Genomic DNA, 21,350 nt, shown 5'->3' with positions numbered 1-21,350 from the left:
TTGTGACATTGATGTTTGATATGAGAGGAGCTTCCTCCCACCTCACAAGAATACACCTAGCTCACCACAAGAGGTGAGCTGTTGCACCTGCTGAGATTCTGAAATACACCAAAAATGAGAGGACAGAAATGGAGCGAGATAACAAAACCATTGAGGAAGTTTCTTGGAAGTCTCTATGTGTGTGGTTTCTCAAATTCAGCTTCGAATGGCCACTCTTCATTTTGTTTTCTTTTGGTAATTTTTTTTACTGTTATTGAAAGTTGTTTAGGCAAGGAGGTGGTGATGGGGTTGAGGGAGGTGGGCGGCAGATGATGGAGTATTCTAGGTTTAAAGAGAGGTGCATTGAGTGAAAGCCCTGATTTGTAAGGTGTAGCTGGGGGAAAATAAATTGCGGAAAATTAGTAATCTTGAAGGATTTGAAAGGCCAGAAAGAGGGAGGTGTAGGATTTGGAGCATTAAATCCTCTACAAATTACCAGTGCTTACTAGTGAAACCCTTACCAGACAGGTAAGGGTTTCCAGGCTAAGATATTGTCAAATTGACTGCTGAGGGTTTGTTGCAAAGATGAGGAACAATAAAATAATGCTAAGATGGTGTAAAAGGTGGTGAACATGGAGTGATATGTGTTGCTTACACTAGCCTGACTGAGAGGGAAATCTTAGATAACATTAAGGGTGGCTGAGTGACTGAGGTCAAGCCATTCAAGCCCATGGACAGGGGAAATTTGGACTTGCTAGTCTTGTTGATGTTTGCAGGCGATGTATTGCCAGAAAGTGAGAGAGTACTTGAGACTACTGTTGCACTGTTAAAACTGTCAGATGTTAGGACATGTTGCTGGTTCTTGTTGGGTTCAGACAGTGAGAGATCAGCATAAAGCATCTTATACAGAGGCAGTTAAAGGAGTTGACATGGAACAGGGGTTTGGAGGTGTAAAGGTAAACAGTACAGAGATGTGGAGCCAGCCCCCTTTGCCAACTCTGCCGGCATTTCCCCCTGACATGATGATATTGAACAGGGACTCCATTTTAGCTTTCATTTCAGATGTTTTGGTAGGAGCAAAAACAACAACCAGGAGATCGGATTTTATAGTGATAAGATAAGATAGTGGTTGGAGCAGTTGAAAGGTTTCTTGGCACGAAGCAGTTTTTAAAAAAGAGATTACACGAGCACATGATGGAGAAACAACACGAGTAACTCACAGGTGACAAGGTCTGACAGTACAGAGGAGCTGTATGTGGATGATGATGATGGTGACTAATATCTTAATTTTTATATTCTTGAGCTGTTTGATTGCAAATGGCAAGGAATTAATGACAAGTCAGGATTGTTATGTATTCAAGAGACTTGGTTAAACCTTGCCTTCATTTTGTAATTCCAGTGTATGAAAGTCTTAGAATAGATAAGTCTTATTGGTTAGGTGGGGGGTGTGAAACATTTATTAAATCAGAATTTCAGTATAGGAGATTTCGCATAAAATCTAAACTTGGATGTTTGGCTGTGGAAGTAGTCAGAGTTCAATAGCAGTTATTATATCTGTGATACTTGTAAGCGTATTGTCAGAGTTTGATAAGATTATGGAGCAGGTAAGATGCCTTATTATATGGGCTGGGAACTTAAATGCTCATAACCCTTTAAGGGGCAGTGATAGCAAAGACAGCGATGGATCGGTTATAGAAGAATTCCTGGATAAGCATAATTCGGTACTGATAAAGGGTGGAAGGCCAACTACAGTAAATAGTAAATGGACTGCACTTATACAGCACTTTTCTGGGCTCATCGACCACTCAGAGCGTTTTACGCTACTGCCACAGTCACCCATTCACACACACACACACACACACTTCGACATGCGGACTGGAGGAGCCGGGGATCGTACCACCATCCTTCCGTTAAGTGGACGATCTGCTCTACCTCCTGAGCCACAGCCGGCCCCAGTATCATACTGTAAAGAATAATTATAGCCATATATTAATTGTTTCATCAAATGTAGGTTGCAGTTGAAAAGTCAAAAAATGTCCTTTCATAACCATCTTGATGGAAAACTTCATGACGTCAAGGAAAGATATGAAGGAGAATTCCTAAGGACTAAGGACAAGACAACTGCGGTGTTAATTATGCGTCAGCCGATGTTATTGACAGGGCTCTGCTTTAAATGTTGCTGCTGCAAGGAATTGTGGGACGGCCTTATCTCCTTTCCTTTAGTAATGGATGGTCCAGTGTACACTATGCTAAAGGACACAAAAAAGGAAGCAACTGAAGCTCCTTTCCTTAGCATTTACGAGACCTCTCAGATATAACTTTTCTCAGCCTAGATGAAATGAATTTCGCGAGAAGGCTCTAGCTTGGTTAGAAGAGTGAGGGCCTGGTAAATAACTGGAAAGCATCCCTCAGCCTGTTAAACTGTTCCTTTGAAGAAGAATCCCAGGTCTCTGTGTTGGTTCCTTGGTTCGATACAGACTGTGATATAGCTGTAAGGAACAGAAAAAGAGGAGCAAGAGGAGTTCCTAAAAATGCAAAAAGAAAAAGTTTGAAATTTTGTGAAACGCTGTGCCCCATGACTTCTTTAAAGCACCTGTGGTCAGCTATACACAGAATGTCAGGAATCTATAAAAGAACTGCTATACCAGTTTTTCAGAATGGAGCCGTGGAAGCAGTATTCAACAAAGAAAAAGCTCATATGTTTGTGGATGTTTTAGAAGCAGTGCACAGTTCTAGGGACCTGGGAGTTGAGAGAGTTATAAAGAGGAGCAAACTGATGTTACTGAATCAGTGGAAGTTGGACTGGAGTTTAGAAAAATGATAACCCAGTTAATGTGTTTTTCACTATGAGAGAATTGAGGGATGCCAGACACTACTCCTGGGAGGGATGATTGGTCTTATGAATTATTTAAACATTTGGTACTAGAAGAAATTCTATCTTTGTTCACATCAGTGAGGGCAAAGGGTTGTTTGCCAGCAGACTGGAAACATGCTGTTAGAGTTCAAATCTCGAAACCAAGTAAAAATGCACCTAACCCCAGTTCATATTGACCTACAGCTTTAACATCAATGCTTTGAAAAATCATGGAACTGATGATTACCAACAGGCTTGTATTTTTTTTTTTAGAAAGTAAGGGGGTTTTTGACGATTTCCAAAATGGTTTTAGAAGCAGAAGGTCAACAATGGAATTAGTTGCAGTTTTAGATCAAGATATTAAAAAGCAATTTGTTAATAAGGAAATAATACTAAGTGTATTTTTAGATATTGAGAAAGCGTAAGATTCTCTGTGAATGAAGGACTAATCATTAAAACTTATTATTTAGGAATTAGGGGCAGAATGTTCAATTGGATTAATAATGATCCACAAGGGATAATTATTAGCCCAGTCCTATTTAATATCACAATTAATTATATATTTGGAAATGTTGGGGTCTGGTCAGTTGTTATTTGCAGATGACGGCGTAGCAATGCAGAGTTTACACTAAAACAAGTACAAAGGGCTTTAGTTTTTGTAGAGAACTAGGCAGATAAATGGGGCTTTAAAATCTCAGCCGCAAAGCTTAAATTCATGATCTTTGGTTTCAGAAGAAAGCTACCTGACCTTGGATTGTACATGTATAGATCTCCTGTAGAGAGGGTGAAAGAAATCAAATTCTGGGTGTTTGGTGTGATGAAAAAATCACTTGGACAGCTCATTTAGCAAAAATAGTTGAGATAAATGTGAGAAGGTGTTAAATGTCATGCAAAGTCTGGCTGAATGGGACTATGAGCCAGCTCTATGTTTTGAGAGGGAGATAATATACCAAGTTTTGAGAGGGAGATAATATACCAAGCAATGATAAGACTTTAGAATTTCTTTAGAACTTTAGAACTTCTCCAGTTCCTGCGCTGCTTATTAAAATGGGAGAAACGCCCTTAAGCGTGAGGCACATTAAGATGGGACTGCAGTACTGGTACTGAAACTAAGTGGCTTTAATCACAGCTTTCCAGCTAAGTGTCTTTTGCAAGGAACATGGGATTCTGGTGGCAAGAATAAAAACAGACCCTTTCCATGAACATTCCCATTCAGGAAAGTTTTCTTAATGTTCATTTTTGGTAAAATAACAGCAAAACTGTAAATTTGAGGAACAACTGTCTTCATCAGCTCAGCTATTCATTTTTTTTTTTTTTTTATCCATTCACCTGCTGTTCCAGTGACAACAGGGCCGCCTGACCATGCCAGGCATCCCTCTCCCTGCAACTTATTCCAGCTCTTCCCAGAGGTTCAGTGGTGGCAAATGCGCCTGGCAAAGTTCGGGGATTCACCTCTCAAGTGTTGTCCCATCTTCCTCTGCTTCAGCAATCACACTTTCTAATGCTAATTCAGTGGTTAAGTCTGTCAGGCATCAGTGCATTCAATTCTCCAGAAATGCTGGGATTGTGCTGTAATGAACAGTAGAAATCAGCAAGAGACATCTGACAGGTTGTTGGTTGACAATTATTAAAGTGGGTGAGTGCTCTCAATAGGAAGAAAGTAAGGATCTCACACACAGATATATTCATGTATTTTTCAGTCTCTCTGTGGTTACTCCTCTTGGACTGAGGGAAGAACTGAAGTAGTGCCAGCTGGCCCAGTGATGGCGCTCACATCACAAGAGTGATGTCACACTTACCTACAGCCACCCTGTGGTGAACTTACAAACAATTAACAGCAGTTCCTAACAACAAATAACACACTTCCAAATGGAGTATAAAAAACTATTGCATTAAGCATTTAGGAATTCCAACCATTTTTATACATAGTCCCTCATTTTCAGAGGCTCGAAAGTAATTGGACAGACCAACATAATTATAAGGATTATTTTTAATACTTGTATGAAAATCCTTTGAAAGTCCCATTCTTAATTGGATGGAGGGTCAGTTTATTGACGTAGCCATTGGAGAATATTCCATTTCTTTGCCTTGAGAAGCTCTTGGGTTGCTTTCGCAGTATGTTTTGGGTCATTATCCATCTGTACTGTGAACCACTGTCCTATCAGTTTTGCAGCATTTGGCTGAATCTGAGCAGATAGTATAGAACTATACACTTCAGAATCCATCCTGCTACTTCTATCAGCAGTCACATCATTAATAAACACCAGTGACCCAGTTTCATTGGTGCCCATACATGCCCATTCCATAACACTGCCTCCACCATGTTTGACAGATGATGTGGTGGCTTTGGATTATGATTCATTCTTTTACTTCTCCGTACCTTTCTCCAATTATGCTCTGTGCCATGTATAAAAACACTGAGCAGGTCCAGTTGATTCTGATTTTGTATCAAGATGGCAAGAGGAAAAGAGCTAAATGACTTTGAAAGAGGTTTCATTGTTTCGGCACAGATGGCAGAAGTTTCAGTCACAAAGACTGCTCAACTAGCTAGTGTTTCAATAGGAACAGTGAATGAAGTGACATCTGCATTTAGATCTATGGGAGAGACGTCAGTAAATAGGGCTGGAAATTGTGGTTGACAGCGCACATTTGATGACAGTGCTGTTTGTGCATTAGTGCGATACATAAGTAAAAACAGAAGAGCAACTTCTTCATCAGGTGACTGAGATTGACAATGCAGGACTTGATCAGACTGTGTCAGCAAGAACAGCCTTTGGATAATTACATAGAGATGGATTTTATAGTAGGGTTGCACTGCATATGGCCCTCATTACAAAGATGAATGCACATTTGATAGCTAAGTGGTTTAAAAACCACAGGCACTGGTCTACAGAGATGTGGAAAAAAGTGATATGGTCAGATGAGTCATCCTTCAACGTATTCTCAACAAGTGGGTGAGTGCATGTGTAGCATACACCAAGAGAACGGTACAGGCCTGAATGCTTGACCCCCACAGTGAGGGGATCCGGTGGCTCTGTTATGCTGTGGGGGGGAATTTAGCTGGCATGCTTTTGGTCCACTTGTCCTCTTAGAGGGAAGTGTCACTTCAAATCAATACAAAGTTGTTCTGAGTCGTCCCCTTTATCCTGTGGTGAAAAATTCCTAGCCTGATGTGAGTGGTATCTTCCAGGATGACAATGCTTCCATCCATAAGGCACGAGGGGTAACTGAATAGTTTGATGAGTATGAAAATGATGTGAAACATATGTTATGGCTTTTGTAGTCACCAGATCACAGCCCAATTAAATACCCATTTTGGGCTTACATGTTTCACTATTCGTCTTTGGGCTCTCTTGTTCACTCCTCTGGACTTACCATTCCTACTATTGTAAGTCGTTTTGGATAAAAGTGTCTGCCAAATGAGTAAATGTATATGTTAATTTTACTATTCCTGTCTCAGCTCTGTTTATTTTGGCCTCTGTCTCCTGCCACTCTCCTTCTGCCCATCAGATGACCTCAGACGTTCCTCCCTATCCCAGTCACCTGACTGCCAGATCCACCTACTCAACAGTCTCCTATTCTCAATCCCCTGAGCTTCCGTACTCACTCATACACCTATTCCCAATTTTATCATCATCCCAGCCAGCACTAAAATCAGCCATTTTCAACAGCTCCTTGTCAGATCATCTGTTTAAGTCCCCATGTTCCCCTACTTACCTGCCTGCCCAATTCTCTGCCTGTCTGCCTGCTTGTCCATCCATCTTTCTGTAACCCTGGTTTTCACCAGTTTATCTTTTAAAGTTCCTTCACTGAACATGCCCGCATGTGTATTTGTGCTTGGGTCCTCCTTGCCCTTGCTGCTACCACCAGCCTTACCAACATGTTCGACAGTGCTCTCAACCACTATCATCAAAACACCGAATGAGGGAATCTCTTTTGGAATGTATTTGGTACTAACAGGAGGTCTTGGACAGACCTTCTACAACAAACCTGTAAAAAAAAAAAAAAGTATCAAGCTTCGGAAGAGCTGCACAATAATGACAATAAAGATAATGATGAAAAGCACATCATAGTATCCAATCTAAAAAGCTCAAAATTACCTTTAGAAAGAGAGGTGTGTTGACTGTCTCATCTTCCAGCCCCACCTACCCAGTGTTCTTATGTATTCTCCCACAGACTCCTGCATTAAATCAACAGAGTTAGGGATGACGTAGCATACCTCTACCCTCCAAGGGTGTTAGGTGTTAGAATTGTAAACCTGATAAACAGGGTGTTGATTTAAAAACACAACAAAACAAAAAAACAACTATTCGACGATAATTGTGAACCAGGTACCGGCTTCACAACTTCAATTCATCAATTTGTGTTTTTGTGTTTGTGTGTGTGTGTGTTTCTGTGTAACTATATTCTGAGTAAAAACACATCGCACACCAGACATCTAAAAGACAGATATCCAGTCCAGTCTGATACAGTGGGATGGTAAAGATTGAATTACGGAACCCCTGAAGGGTCACGGTGTGAAAACTTTTTCTTTACTACTTTTGTGTTTCCTGACAACAAGTTTTGCATTGATTTTCAAAATTTATTGCACAGCTGCAGCTGCTCTGCTTGGTTGTGCTGGTTGAAGCTGTGGCTGCATTTGTGGTTGAAAATACAATATAATGCTTTGGAAATGGCTGCGGTAGCTGTGCTATACTTACTTTTTACTGCTCCTATTAACATCCGCCAAGGAAGAACTGTAAAGCCACTTAGAATTTGAACCCACGTTGCTTCTATCAGGTCTGACAGATGTGTTACCAATACACCACAGGAGTTCAGTAGCTTCAATACAACATTCAGTTGCACACATACAACCCCTGCATGTAGTAATTGTTACACCCATTACAAACTAATGTTAATCATAACAGCCAGGACACAGCCATGGCTAGAGCCACAATCACAGTGACAGCATCATCCCATGTATTCACAGCTACAGCCCGTCTCAATGAATCTTGGCAGCAGCCGGTTATAGCCTAATAACAGTTTAGAGAGCTGGTTAACTAGCTCCATAAGTCTTAGATATCTATCTGCCTGGAATGATACAGATTGTGCATGAGCAGACACAGCTGGGAGTGGGCTCACAACCAGCAGCAGTCTACTACATAATAAAACATTATAATACAGCTCAGCTGCTATGGATCAGAGGGAATGCGAAACTTAATGTGAGGCAATACAAAAGTTATTGGAAGGAACTGCAAGGATAGTTAAGGAAACAAATTTCAGAATGTGACCCTTTGGGGGCTCCATAGTTAGGTGTACATATCATCACTAGTAACCATTTAGAAACTGGTGTTTAACTATGGAATCCAGTGTAGTGTTGCAGGTTGGTTTTGGTTTGTGAGGACAGAGAAGAAAAAGGAGTAGTGACTGATATGAAAACAGAAAAACTTTTATGTATGCATTACATTCATCACAACGAAAAGAAAGTTTGAATAGTAAATTTCCCATTTCTTTAGGCAAGAAGATCTCTTATGCTATCTCTAATCAACACGTATTAATTATTAAAAGAAGTTTTATTTCAAATTTATTCTTAGTCAGGTCAAAATATTTTTTAAATCTTTTAAAATTTTGTTTCTTTACACATACGGTATATACAACCTGCCATTCCAAGGTGCAATAATAAGTGATAAAAGGTGGGGATTGATTTTATTCAAGTGGCGAATATTTCCCCACCATTTTACACAAGTATAAATAGTGTTGTTTGGTATCAATGTGCAGTGTTGTGTTTCGCCAGCCACTGAAAGCTTTCTAGTTTTCACATACAGTCGATGTTTTTCAAAAAAGACATTTACTTCTTAACAAAGATATTAATACAGAGTGGCTCTTAACTGTATAGCTGACAATACAACTAGTGACTCACGTGATGTCTTGGTCTGTGCAGCTGCTCCCAAACTGAGAGAAGTTATGAACTGGAACTTATTCAGGGCCTCTGACAAAAATACAGAGGAAACATAATTTACAGGATAGCTAACTTGTTTAGTTAGCGACACCAAACTTAGCTTTCTCCTTGAAACTTTACTTATCTCTGTAACTTCCTCTGTGACCCTACTAAAGTTACCCTGTTATGCCAAAAGCTAATTTAACATATTGTAATGTCAGTAGCAGTTGGTGACATTTACGTTATTGTTAGCTAATCTGCACAACACATTAACGCACCTAATGTTAGCTAAATATTATTTAGTTTGACTATTAGAGTTATCAGAATTACTGTTCCTAAAACCTGGACATGGCATCAGCTTTATTCTTTAGGATATCAGACAAATATTGTAAATTTCATAATTTCAAAAAGTACAATTGTAATTTCGAAATTTCTGTTAACTTTCTAATGTAAGGTCTTTAAGGTAAAACTAGCTTTGTTATTGTTTGACGATTAGTGTAGCTACCAGTAACACATTCTACCTAGCTAGATCTTATGAACTGAGACTGCAATATTTTAATAATTACCTTTTCATATTATCCCAGCATATCAATGGCCAAACTGTTGGGTTTCCATAGACCAGAAGGAGTTTGACAGCTGGCTCCACTCGCTTGCGCAACTTTCTGAGACTGACTTCTTGAGTCACAAAACACAATAAACTGTGCATGGATGAACATTGTTTAAAAAGTATATAATGATGAATATTTTAGGCGATTGCAATAATTATCATAAATGTGCAATGCTGCTGTGATTAATGAAATGAAAGAAGAATTTATTTCATGTGTGTTTCACAGTTTTTCTCATGTTGCATGCCAAGTGAAATTTCAAAGCCCAAATTAAGAGAGCATTTTGCATAGAGTTTGCACACTGAAACTGTGAAAACTGAGACAAAAACATATCACACAGTACGGTAGTATGGTAGTTGTAATTGTAATTTATGATGTAGATGATGTAGATAACAATACATAATGATTATATTATTATTATTATTATTATATTATATATTATATTATTATACATACTTATTATATAATAGTGAAGGTGTAATGTTATAAAATACAGTGCATATGATATAGTGCAACATATGCTTCTGTCCACCACAAAATTGTACCTCCAAAAAAAGTAATCATTAGAGAACATTCCCTGAAGGATCTTTAAAGGGTATTTTTGTGGAGCCTTTAGAGAGCCTTCACAACCCTGAAAGTTCCACAGAATACCCTTTGGAAGTTGCAAAAAACCTTCAGGAAACCTTTAGGGATTGTTCCCTGAAAGTTACCTGTTTGCTGGGATTTATGTTTGATATCATCATGTCTCGTGACAATATGCCTAGCTCGCCATGAGAGAAGAGAGCTGCGCATGTGCAGAGTTACTCCCGATCAGTTTGAAAAGCTACAAATATGCTGCAAACACAAGAGGACAGAAAAGAAGGAGAAATAACCCTTTTGGGTAAGTTTATTTCAAGAGTTTGCTCTTATGTTCAACAAATACTCCTGCAGGTGAAAAGTGAGGAAAGCAGAGTCTCTCTGTTGAAATGCACATGTCAAGGTCAGACCAAGACGTTGGCTGGACCAGTTTACAATATACACTACATTAACTGTTCATCTAGAGGTATATGGTGTATAGAGATGCAGAAATACATAAACCTTTGCAGAATAGCTAAAAAAGCATATAGATGTTGGTAACGATACCACATTTTGTAGGCCAAGATGGTGGCAGAATGGTAGACCTATTTATGGAACTTTCCTCCAACTTGCTCAAAGAACAAGCATCAGAGACTTAAGCTGCTGAAGTGCAGCATTGTCCCTATACCTCTTCAGCTACACACAAAAGTGAAGGTCGCCAAACTGTTACTACTATAAAATTGCCTCAACTCAAAAAAGCTTTGGCGGGACGAATTCGACTCACAGCCAGTGGCGGGTCTATGTAATTAAACATTGCTTGTTATATTGGTTATAAGCTAGTGTGGCTAACGTTAGCACTGTTAGCACCAGTAGCCTACTTTCCTTGCAGGTTAAGTCCACATCCCTGTGCTGAATGTGGTTAAGCATTGCTCCAGTCAAGTGTTTATACGCCAGTTTTTTCTGATACAGCCTATATAAAACCTTGTTTTCATTTTCTAGATCAAAATACTGCCAAGCCATGCTGGTTTTAGATGTATCCTGCCCCACTTTCAGCCTCGCTTGGGCACAACATCTGGGCACTAGCATGTGGAGGGGGGGTGCCGTCTGCCGGGGGGTAAGCAACGTTTAATCGTTTAGTTGACTTATCACGCACATCCCTACTCCAAATACAAAAATGCTACAAATACGAAAACACATCCAATGTTCCTTTGATGTTTGTGCTTTCAGTTTTGTATGCGCTTTGCCTTTAGGGACCACAGTAGAAACCAGATGGGAGATGAGTGAAACAAGAGTAAGTCGAAACCTAGTATGTGGCTGGACCGCCTTTTACCTGTTTGCCTCTCTCCTACTGTCTCACATATACAGTAATTTTAATAAAACCGAATTCCCAATAAAGCTGTTCTCGTTTACATGTTTTTCTGTTTCTGTTGTCAGACAACAGAACGAGTATGAAATAGTGACTGAAATGCAGCCCATTAAGACTATATGTTAACCAAAAGTCACTTCCAAGCCATTTCCAAGCTAAGATGGTGCCCCTAGATTTGTCTCTAGGCGCTTTTGTGAAGAAAAGTCGCTAAAAGGGTCTGAAAAGTTGGTAAATCTAGCGACAAAGGCCCTAAGTTGGCGAAACTGCCTCTAAACGCTGCTTGATGACACAATAGAAACTGTTTGCAACAATTCATTTCGAAAGAGCAATCACCAATGGTGTAACTTCAGCATTTAGGCACGTAGCTTTTGGCTGACCAATGATGTAACTTTATCACTCAATCAGTCACAGACATTCGGATTCATAGGGCTGGCCCTGCTGTTGCAGTACAGCCAAAAAGGGTTTATGGGTGTTTGGGTATAATTTAAGAAAGGGAGATATTTCTCAGAAAAAAAACAAAAAAACAAAAAAATGGGATCTCTGGACCAATGATCTTTTATCTTGTAATTTTGAGAGATTGTGCCAGTTGCATCTTAAATAACTGTAATGGTAGTTTTTTTTCTTTTTAATGCAGTTTTAATTTGTGTGCTAGTATTTTGCCAGTTTTACACCCAAGCTCAAAATACTTCTGTCCAGGAGTCACGACTATGATTTATGACACGGGGAATGATAGCAAAATTTGGGAAAGTAGAGGCTGCAAATGTCTGACAATCCATAATCTTGGCATCATTATATACTGGGAAATTAAAATGGAGGATTGGTGTGGTTTGTATGTTGGTGTGATGTGATATAGCATACTTTCTCATTTTGTAGATGCCCCTCATGACTGTACCAAAGTTCCCAGAGCCCAATTCTCCATCCTCCAAGAAAAGCTGGTTGCGATCCACTGTGGAACTCCTCAGTTCATCTGGGTCTGCATATGGACTCTCATATACCTCTGTGTCCATTGGCATGGCCTCTGATGGAGAAACGACCATGTCACATTAGAGGAAGAGTGATTGACACATTAGTCTATCTTGTAAAGTATGTGCACTAATATGTGAAAAAGTTCTGATCCAGATAGTATCTTATCAACCAGTTCTTGAACCCAAATGATAAAACAAGTCATTTGTTATTGCCTCTCAAAATGACCCATATGAGCATGATTTAGTGCCCCTATTGGCAGGACAACATGGTTTGGGTTAAAACAAGTACTTTGTTATGGTTAGAGGACCTTTGTCATCTTGGTTACAATAATAAACGTGGTTGAAGTTATACAATTATTGTGGTCATGGTTAAAAGAAATGTTGACCGTTGGTTGGAAAGGGGAAATGAACAGGCCAGGACTCTAATAATTCACTGTTACATAATATGGTATGTACAGATGTACCATTGTACAGATGTACAGCAAAGGAAATAAAAAGAATAATTTCAATGAAATAAATAAAAATAAACATCTACCTCAGCTCCTTCTCTCATCCTCCACTAAAGGACTGCCCTAACTTTAAAACAAAACAGAAAACATCAAACCCCAAGAATCTACCTTGACATGGGAAAAAGAAAGAGAAAGCATGTCTCTGAAGGTAGCATGGATCTATTAAGAGGTTTTGGTATTGAGAGGCACCTTATTCTCTCAGCTTCCACTGAGCTAGGCAAAACTGAAAGCAGCATCTTATCAAAGTTTATCGAACGTTAATTAAAAGCTTCAGCAGTTTGAGTTAAAAATATCCATCGGGTATTTCTCAGAGTTTCAGTACAAATTCCCTGATTTTGTTACTATCCCTCTGCTGCAAGTCAGCAAGGAAACACAGTGAAATGGCAAACACAAAGAAGGAATTGTATACTAAACAGATTGCTACTTTGGGAGATACCCACTTGAATTTTTTTAACGCAGACTGTTGAAGCCTCATATTAACTTCAGATAAACTTTGGAATTATGTTTTTGCAGAGTAAGGACTGTGAATTTGTTCCTGTTAACTTACACTAGAAGTCCAGAAATTGACTTTTTAATGGTCAGTATGAAGAGGAGGAATGATTACAGCAAGAAAAAATGTTTCAGTATTCATATGGGCATGTCAGTTTCTGTTTAAGACAAACGTAAAAATGTGAACCTAATATTAGAGGTTTGGTTAAAGGAAGACCAAAGGGGAAGTTTGTTTCCATGGAGTGTGTATTATGCATGCCTCCAGAGCATAGATACATTCATACATATAAATTCAGTTACAGTCCATTTTTAGCACATAGCGCATTCTTGTAATTAGCAGGCTATGGAATTCCGAACCACTATGGCAAGGGGAAAAAACTTTAACTGAAATGTGCCTCTTTCCATTTGAGTGCCCTATATTGTTAAAGGAAGACTAAGCTTAGGTTTCCCATCAACCAGCAGTGATGGAGAGCATATGAGTCAGATTGACAACTGTTCTTTTGGTGAACTTGCTAAATTCAAACTCCCAAGGATGCAAGTGTGCACTGTGTACTCTGTATTTAGAGAGGCCTAATGTTATCATACCTGATAGAAATGATGGCAAGACTTATGAGAATAAAACCCAAATTATAATAAAATCTATTTTTCGTGTAAACTTAGCCAACTAGAACTGTTTAAGTTAAAGTCAAGGGAACAGTGTTAAAAGAAACCAATATTATCTGAATCCCATCTCCTGCCAGATGGGATGCTAGCAGTGGTCTCTGGTGTCAAAGGGACTTTGCAGTTTGGCGCCCCAACCGTGCACCTTTAGCCTTCTCGTCTGAGAGTCATTATTCACATGACCACTAAAAGTTGCTTGACAAGAGACCGTAATTATTAATTAAACTGCTGTAATTTTCCCCTAGTTTCTAGCCCAGCAGTCACTTTGAGTTTTATTTGCTTAGGTACCGAACTGCCCTGAGACTTCTGTTACCACCAAAGCACTGTGGATGTAAAAAGAAATTCATCTTTGGCACTCAAAGTGAAAAGTAAAGTAATTAAGGGGGAAACTATCAGCAAAGGTTAATACTACCAGAAGGTATAAAGATAATGTCTTCTTTGATTTGTGTTGGCTGGCCCTTTTAAAGGAAGGTAGTCTGGGAAAGAGAATATGCATCTGCACAGTTCTACAGAAATCTAAGTAATAGCAGACACTCAAAAGAGTGCAGGGGAGCTAGTAGTAACATACTAGCAAGTCAGCAATAGCAATATATGCATATATACAATGTTCTCAACTTTCTTTTGAATACAAGGCCTCTATATTTTAAATAACTTACCTTTGCTGCCTGTTTGATGGTTGGGCACCCTGGTTTCATAAGGATTGAGATTATCTGTGGTGTTGTGTCGAGATCCCCGGCTCTGTTATCAGTTATCAAAGACAATGTTGGAGAGAATATTCAGAGTGAATACATGTAAAGCATATTTTTCATAGGTTGTACTGCTGAAATTTAATTTACGATGAGTGAATTAATTTAATACTCAGGCAACAATAAAATGTTTCTCCTTTTTAGCAAGGGGGCACTCTTTATATGGAACCTGTATTACAGTGATGGACTGAAACAAAAGCCATTTCTGATATCTGAAGTATGTGAGAAAATGGTGCCTCTACTCATTGGCAAATGTTAGTAAATTTGGGTTCCTGGAATATGTTTTCATTCATCTGTAGTCTTTCAGCTATTGGTCAGTATCAATCTAATACATGGTGTTCATTAAATGGGGAATTGTTTGTTTGTCCATAAAACAGGTTTAGATAAAGAGAATGAATGCATGGGGTTAACATCTTCATTCACATGCATTCAAAGAAGGGGTATGGAACAAGTTTAGTAACTGATTTACTGTCCTGTCATGATGTGGTTATGACCACATCATGACAGCTTAATATCATTGGTCTGTTTCAGCTTAATATCAATGGTCTGTTAACTCTGAAACATTTAGTATGTCCCACACCCCTGCTTTACAAAATGTTCACATCCAAGAACCCTTTCTGAATCTCTAGCATTGATGACCAGAGGTCCATAGAAAAATTATTAAAAGCAACTGCATTCATAAAAGTTGGAAATGCTGAACTCAGAAAACAAAGAATGGTGTGCAATGCAAAAAGCTCCAAAGTTAGCAAAACTAGGTAACAAATCAAAAGTGTCAGGCAGATTTCATTTCAGAGGCTGCCTTCTTCAAAGATCACATCCAACATGAAGGTTCACCAGAGTTTTAACACCTAGCCTCACAAGGGACAACTCAGCATTATATTTCAGGGACCCCTCGTTTCAGTTACACAGTAAAAGACCAAATACATCATAAAAGGCTGACAAGGCTGTTCAAAAGCAAAAGCTTTTTCCAGGAAATGTTCCCGTCTTTTGTCCTACCTCAAAAATACTATTTAATAATAATATAAAAAAAAAAACAAGACAATGGTATCCACAACCAAACCTCAGAGATTTGCTGCTTTGTGGGCCACACTATGATGAGGAAGAGAACTTTTGAATTCTTTTATTTTTGATCTGCCTCTCCTCATGGTGGTATTTCATCATTCATCATTGTCAACTCAATCAATTTACAACAAGTTAAGTTTGTTTGTTGAATATTAGAAGGATACAACAAAAAAACAAAGCAAAGAAGTAAGTGAAAAGAAGAATAAGAATTGAAAATTTAAAATTGAATGAGGCTAGAGATTCAATTAGCATTTATCATTATATTTTTTTCCTTTTTTTTCCGTGAATTAATAGTCACTGTCTTTAATCAAAGCGTGGTAGAATTTACTTGAAGCTAGACTGTCCAGTCATGAAGATTGTAGGGTCTCAGGGTCTGAAGACAGGCTTATGGCAAACTGTGCTTACTGGGATTTGTTATTCTGAGGAGAGACTAACCATGACCTTGTTCTTATTGAGTTTGGTACAAGAGACTGTTGAAGTAAGGAGTAGTTAGGCAGAATCTATGATGTGTCTCTTGTGAAGAGTCTGTTTCCTGGGACCAGAATAAATATATTCTTTAAGTCAACATAGACTGACTATTTCAACATATAAATGAACATTTACTTTAATTCTTAAGGAAATCGACTGTTTATATACTCTACCCAACTTCATAACTACTATATAATTTCCTGGTTGTTTGTCAACAAGACTAAGGGTGCTTTAACACCTACCTGTTTGGTTTTTTTATGCAGACTCATGCATTTGCCCATTTAGTTTGGTTTCGTGGATTAAACAACCAGACTGAGACCCTCACTCTGGTTTTTTACTCTGGTGCAGTTCATTTGTGGTACGAACAGACCAACCATAGGACTGTTTGAAAGTAGATATATGATTTTAGAGTAAATTTAAAAGCTAAACTATGACTAAATTTGATCGATGAAAAGCTGTTTCACTGGATAAGTGAAAGGTTTGGCCTGCTTGTGGCACTAGAGGAAAAGATAGGGGATCACGAAAGTTACTAGGATTCATCCTCTGGGCAACCTGGATATCTGAACTAAATTTCATAACAATCCATTGTTAATACATTTTGTTCTGGACCAATGTGGTATCTTCCAAAGTTGGTCAAAAGAACGTGTGAAGCCTTTGGAATAGAACAGACATGTTAATCCACTATGACATATTTGGTCTTGACATGCATCCATAGAAGGAGGCGGCTACTGAATGTGACATAGCATAAGACTGTTGGCTGTGGTTCAAAATGTAATTTCATTGAGTAACCTCTGGATAGAGTTAGATTGTCATCACAAGTAAGCCAAATATCGTGATGTCACTCTATCCATAAATTGAATAAGTTTGTGTGTGCAGGCAGCTCAGGTTGTGGAATTATCTGCTCTGATCTGGGATCAGATAGAAGAGGGATGTGATAAAGCAAAGAACCGAGAGATCAAGGAGGACTCTGAGTTGAGTTGGTAAGCAGCAATCCAGACTGAAGCAAAATCATACAGGGGGAAGAGTCGTGTGCGTGTGTGTAGGGGATGGGGGTTATGGGAGGACAGGAGGTGTGTTAGTGCACCTTTTTTCGGCCAGGTATGGGGACAGTTTTGAGTCTGGAGAGAATTCCACCTGCTGCATTTTGCTAGAAACCAAAATGTTAGAGAGGTTATCATGTGACCTGATAATGTTATGGTCATGCATGTGATCATTACAGTAGAAACAGATTCAGAGAAAAGGTTAGCTCCAAACATAACAAATTTGTCAGGTTTATCTCATAGAGCATACACTGAGTCATGTTACTGACTCAGCTGCAAACAGCAGGAAGTGGAGAAACACTTTGTTCATACAGTATATAACATTTCATGTTCATTGTACTTTACAGTATGCCTGTCAGGTGGAAGACAAAAGTAAATAAGTTACTTCACCCAAATTATGAAAAAGCATGCTGTATTTTCTGACCCCCCCTAGTGGTATCTATCCATGGCAGACAGATTATTCAACCAAGTTTTGAGATCAGTGGGAACAGTGACATCATGTCACATGACTAACCTGCGTCTACGTCATTTGTTGCGTTTGTATTTATCAGCCTCACCAAGAAGTTGACGAATTGATCCAAAAAATTAAAAAAACAACTCAGCGTAAATATGTCAACTTCAGCAATGATAAAGGATGATATCACTACTCCCAAGCCTCGGGAACTAACATATATTGTAGTAATTATGACCACAGCAAAGGAAGAACCAAAGTCCATATAGGGAGGAGGTCAGAATTGATGGATGGGTTGACAAGACATTGGACTTTAACACAGCTGTTTGTTTCCTGTTTCAAACTAATAGTCAACGTTGTTTCTTTTATCTATGACCACACTTGTTCTATAACCATAACCACGTGTTTATTATTGCAACCATGACAAAATAGTTATTTTAACCCAAACCAAGATCTTTCCCTAAACCTGAGTCGTTTTTCTGCCTAAACCTAACCAAATCTTTGCCATAGCACTGTCACATCATAAAAGAGTTTGATATTTATTTTTCCACAGTTTATCTGTGCTGTAGCGCCCCAACAGCACATGTTGGGGCGCTATATCAGGATCAGAGTATCAGAGAGTAGTGACAAACAACTTATATGGTCATATAGGTTGGAGGACTTGTCATGGAAAAAAACTAATTTTTCTGCATGAATTAATAAATCATGCACAGAATTAACAATATTGTTCTCTCAAATTACTTTCACTGATGTTCTTTAAATAAAAATAAATTCTTGCCTTAAAAATAATAGATCATTTTTATGAGTTAGTGCTGTAGGAACTGATGTTGCAGTTAGTTGTTTCTACTCCAGTCAGTGAGGGAAAAAACTCAGTGTTAGCAGCAGGCTAACGGCTGTGCTTGGGTACTGAGGTGCCTAACATACAAATACTGAATTCATTCCCTTATATTGATATAATGAAGCTATCACGATCATTCCATTTGTGTCCCCTCAATACTGTGTTTTACGCAGTTGTAATGCTACATTGGACATTGTTTCAGTAAGACTGGTAAGCTTTAGCTGCTATCAGCTGTGTATGTACCACTGTGTATCCCCATGCAGTGCAAACTATTGTTAAACGTTATGTTCTGTTAATTCCTGTGCACAAATGAGTAGTTTTAGAGGCTGAATATAATAATTCGAGAGCACAAATGAGTAACTTGTGTGCACAATTTATGACACATGGTGTTTGGGTTATCTCAGAGGCAGATATCTAAAAACCTGGACAAATAATACCAAAATTACCTGCATGTGTAAATACCCCCAGAAGGAAGTGAGAGGACATGCTTTTTGTTTTCTTTTTTTTCTGTTTTTGTAAGGTGGTGAACCTATCCATTAAAGATTAGCCATCCATATACAAGAAGATAATACAAATGTTTCAATTTAACTCTGAAATTGTTATATGTCAATATTTTACTCTCAGAAAACATAGAATCAGAACTAAATTAATCATTCAAACCCATTTCAGACACAAATTTGTGATTAACAAAACATCTGAAACATAAAGCACTAATACATACAATCAGTGTTTTGCAGGTAGACAGGAAGAATCCTCATGCCCTTTCACTAAACATATGACATGACCTTACTTCCTGTTTTTTGGACAAAGGCACTGGACCATGAGAATACGCAAATGCCTTAATGATACCACTCACACAAACGCGCGCACACACACACACACAGAGAGAGTGAGAGAGAGAGAGAGAGAGAGAGAACTTACAAGGGCAGAACTTAGTCCAGGAGAGTCCCGTGGGAGTAGTGGCCGCCCTATCAGGCCTATGAGCACAAAATATGACAAATGTTTTAGATTTTAATTTTTTTTCCAACACTTTTAATCGTCAGATATTGATTAATATGAAGCAGACTTTGTTTGAATGACAGTCATGCTGTAGACACGTTTCAGTTAGCTGTGTGTGTTTTTACCAATTTCTCCATCAGGTCTTGGACAGGGTTCTGTTAGGACTCGCAGTAGGCCGTCTGGTTTGTATGAGTAATGCTCCACCAGCTGTGGTAAAGAGAGAAGATCACATATCAGATACTCAACATAATGAACTATACACATGCATCAATAGCTACACAAGACTAAAAGTGTAAAGTCTTTCAAACAGTCTTCAGAAACCAAAATGTTCATTATACCACAGAAGACAAGAGCTGGCTACATTGTCATTCAGGCAGAAGTTAGGGGAAAGGTCCTCTGATCCTCTGGGAGCATAATAAACTGTAGTTACAACTGAGGACACTAGGTTCATGTCATCAGTATTATTTCTTGGAATATTGGGGGTTTACAGAAATTGATCAACATTTTGAGAAATACACAGTAGTGCTTTATGGTCTGTAAATTCCAATTTATTTCCAAATAATCTAGAAATTTCCTGGAAAGAAACACATAATTTGCTCCTAATTATAGGTATAATAGAGACTGATCAGTTGGTGCACCAGTTATTTCTAAATGCTAAGCTCGCACAAGCTTGAGATTTTTCTTCAGGGGATAGCAGGTGAGATACGCATGCAAAATGTGAAATGTGTCTACAAACAAACATACAATTCAGCATAAATGAAGAATGAAGTTTGCAATAAGAAACGAATGAGTAATAAATATTCACTGGGGTTTAAATGCAGAAAGAAAAATTCTTTCATGGCAGTTCATCTGGAACCTAATGATAAAATCAACACAACTAATTGAACTAACTAAAATAACAGTCTCAGAACTTTGTCTATCTGTTTCCTGTAATTAGTACCAAACTACATGGTTCTTTCCTGGAAACTTTAAAGAAATTACTAGGAAATAGCAGAGCTATAAAATAAAGCATTACCAAATACACTTATGTTTTTTTCCAAGTAAGATGTTCAGATGGATATCAATCTCATGTCTGTGTGAATTGCAGGAGTCAGGAAATAGTTCTTGACAGCAACAACAGCAGGGTGCAGTTACTACATGCAGTTTCCTGAAGTCTTGTCATCACATTGAGGTTACCAGGTTTGGTGCTATTGTTCCTGTCCAGAGACCAAAACCAAAACCTGTGCTCACCCATCATATCTGGAACCCCTTCCCAATAGCCAGAGATGTTGCACAGAAGTTCTAGGCAGATTGGGTGAACTTTTATTTGTCAAGAAATAGCAGGCTATAATTTTAATGACTTAAGGAAGGCTTTACATTCTAAAACTATGAAAAAATTTCATGTGATGTGTTTCAAAGCCGACCGTGATCATAAGAGTGAGCATCTTTACATTTGACTCTATCTAGACAAAAATTATCATTAATAATTAAATGAAAAAAGGGGTTGGTATTTCTCCACCAGATGTAAAGTACGTTCCTGACAATGTGGAGAAAGCTTTGAAACAACATTTAGACGATAATGTAGGGCGATAATATTTGCCCCCAAAAAGGACAGTTTCATTACAAAATAAAATGTGAAAAGGATTTAGGACAATCAAAAAATGTTACAGATTTTTTTAGTGGCTGGCAAATATTTTCTCAGGGGGGATGGGCTGGGAAAACTTGGTCTTCTGATCACAGCCTTGGGAGCATGACTGTGCTCAGCACATTTCAAGACAATGTCAATAATGGATATCTAAGTAAATATGGCAACCATGAAGTACATCATAATATTATATTTGAAAGAATAAATTGGGTGTCAGTCACCA

The 21,350-nt window shown here is 38.5% G+C and overlaps 1 protein-coding gene across 4 annotated transcripts in view; it reads right to left on the bottom strand.

The window, feature by feature from the left end:
* Nucleotides 1-21,350, bottom strand: part of syk (spleen tyrosine kinase) — a 73,229-nt gene that overhangs the window by 11,323 nt on the left and 40,556 nt on the right. For 3 of the 4 annotated variants that reach the window (XM_040157014.1, XM_040157011.1, XM_040157013.1), the window contains 5 exons: nucleotides 19,629-19,710; nucleotides 19,426-19,481; nucleotides 17,260-17,322; nucleotides 14,556-14,637; nucleotides 12,135-12,294 (listed from right to left, as the gene is read on the bottom strand). In XM_040157014.1, the coding sequence (XP_040012948.1) occupies nucleotides 12,135-12,294; nucleotides 14,556-14,637; nucleotides 17,260-17,322; nucleotides 19,426-19,481; nucleotides 19,629-19,710 (443 nt within the window). The remainder of the gene's footprint in view (nucleotides 1-12,134; nucleotides 12,295-14,555; nucleotides 14,638-17,259; nucleotides 17,323-19,425; nucleotides 19,482-19,628; nucleotides 19,711-21,350) is intronic. The other variant, XM_040157015.1, reaches the window with a different exon arrangement.

Source organism: Xiphias gladius, chromosome 20, assembly GCF_016859285.1.
Source record: "Xiphias gladius isolate SHS-SW01 ecotype Sanya breed wild chromosome 20, ASM1685928v1, whole genome shotgun sequence".
NCBI classification, from domain to species: Eukaryota; Metazoa; Chordata; class Actinopteri; order Istiophoriformes; family Xiphiidae; genus Xiphias; species Xiphias gladius.
The sequence above is the reverse complement of the archived record's forward strand: the minus strand, read 5'-3'. Positions and strand labels throughout refer to the sequence as shown.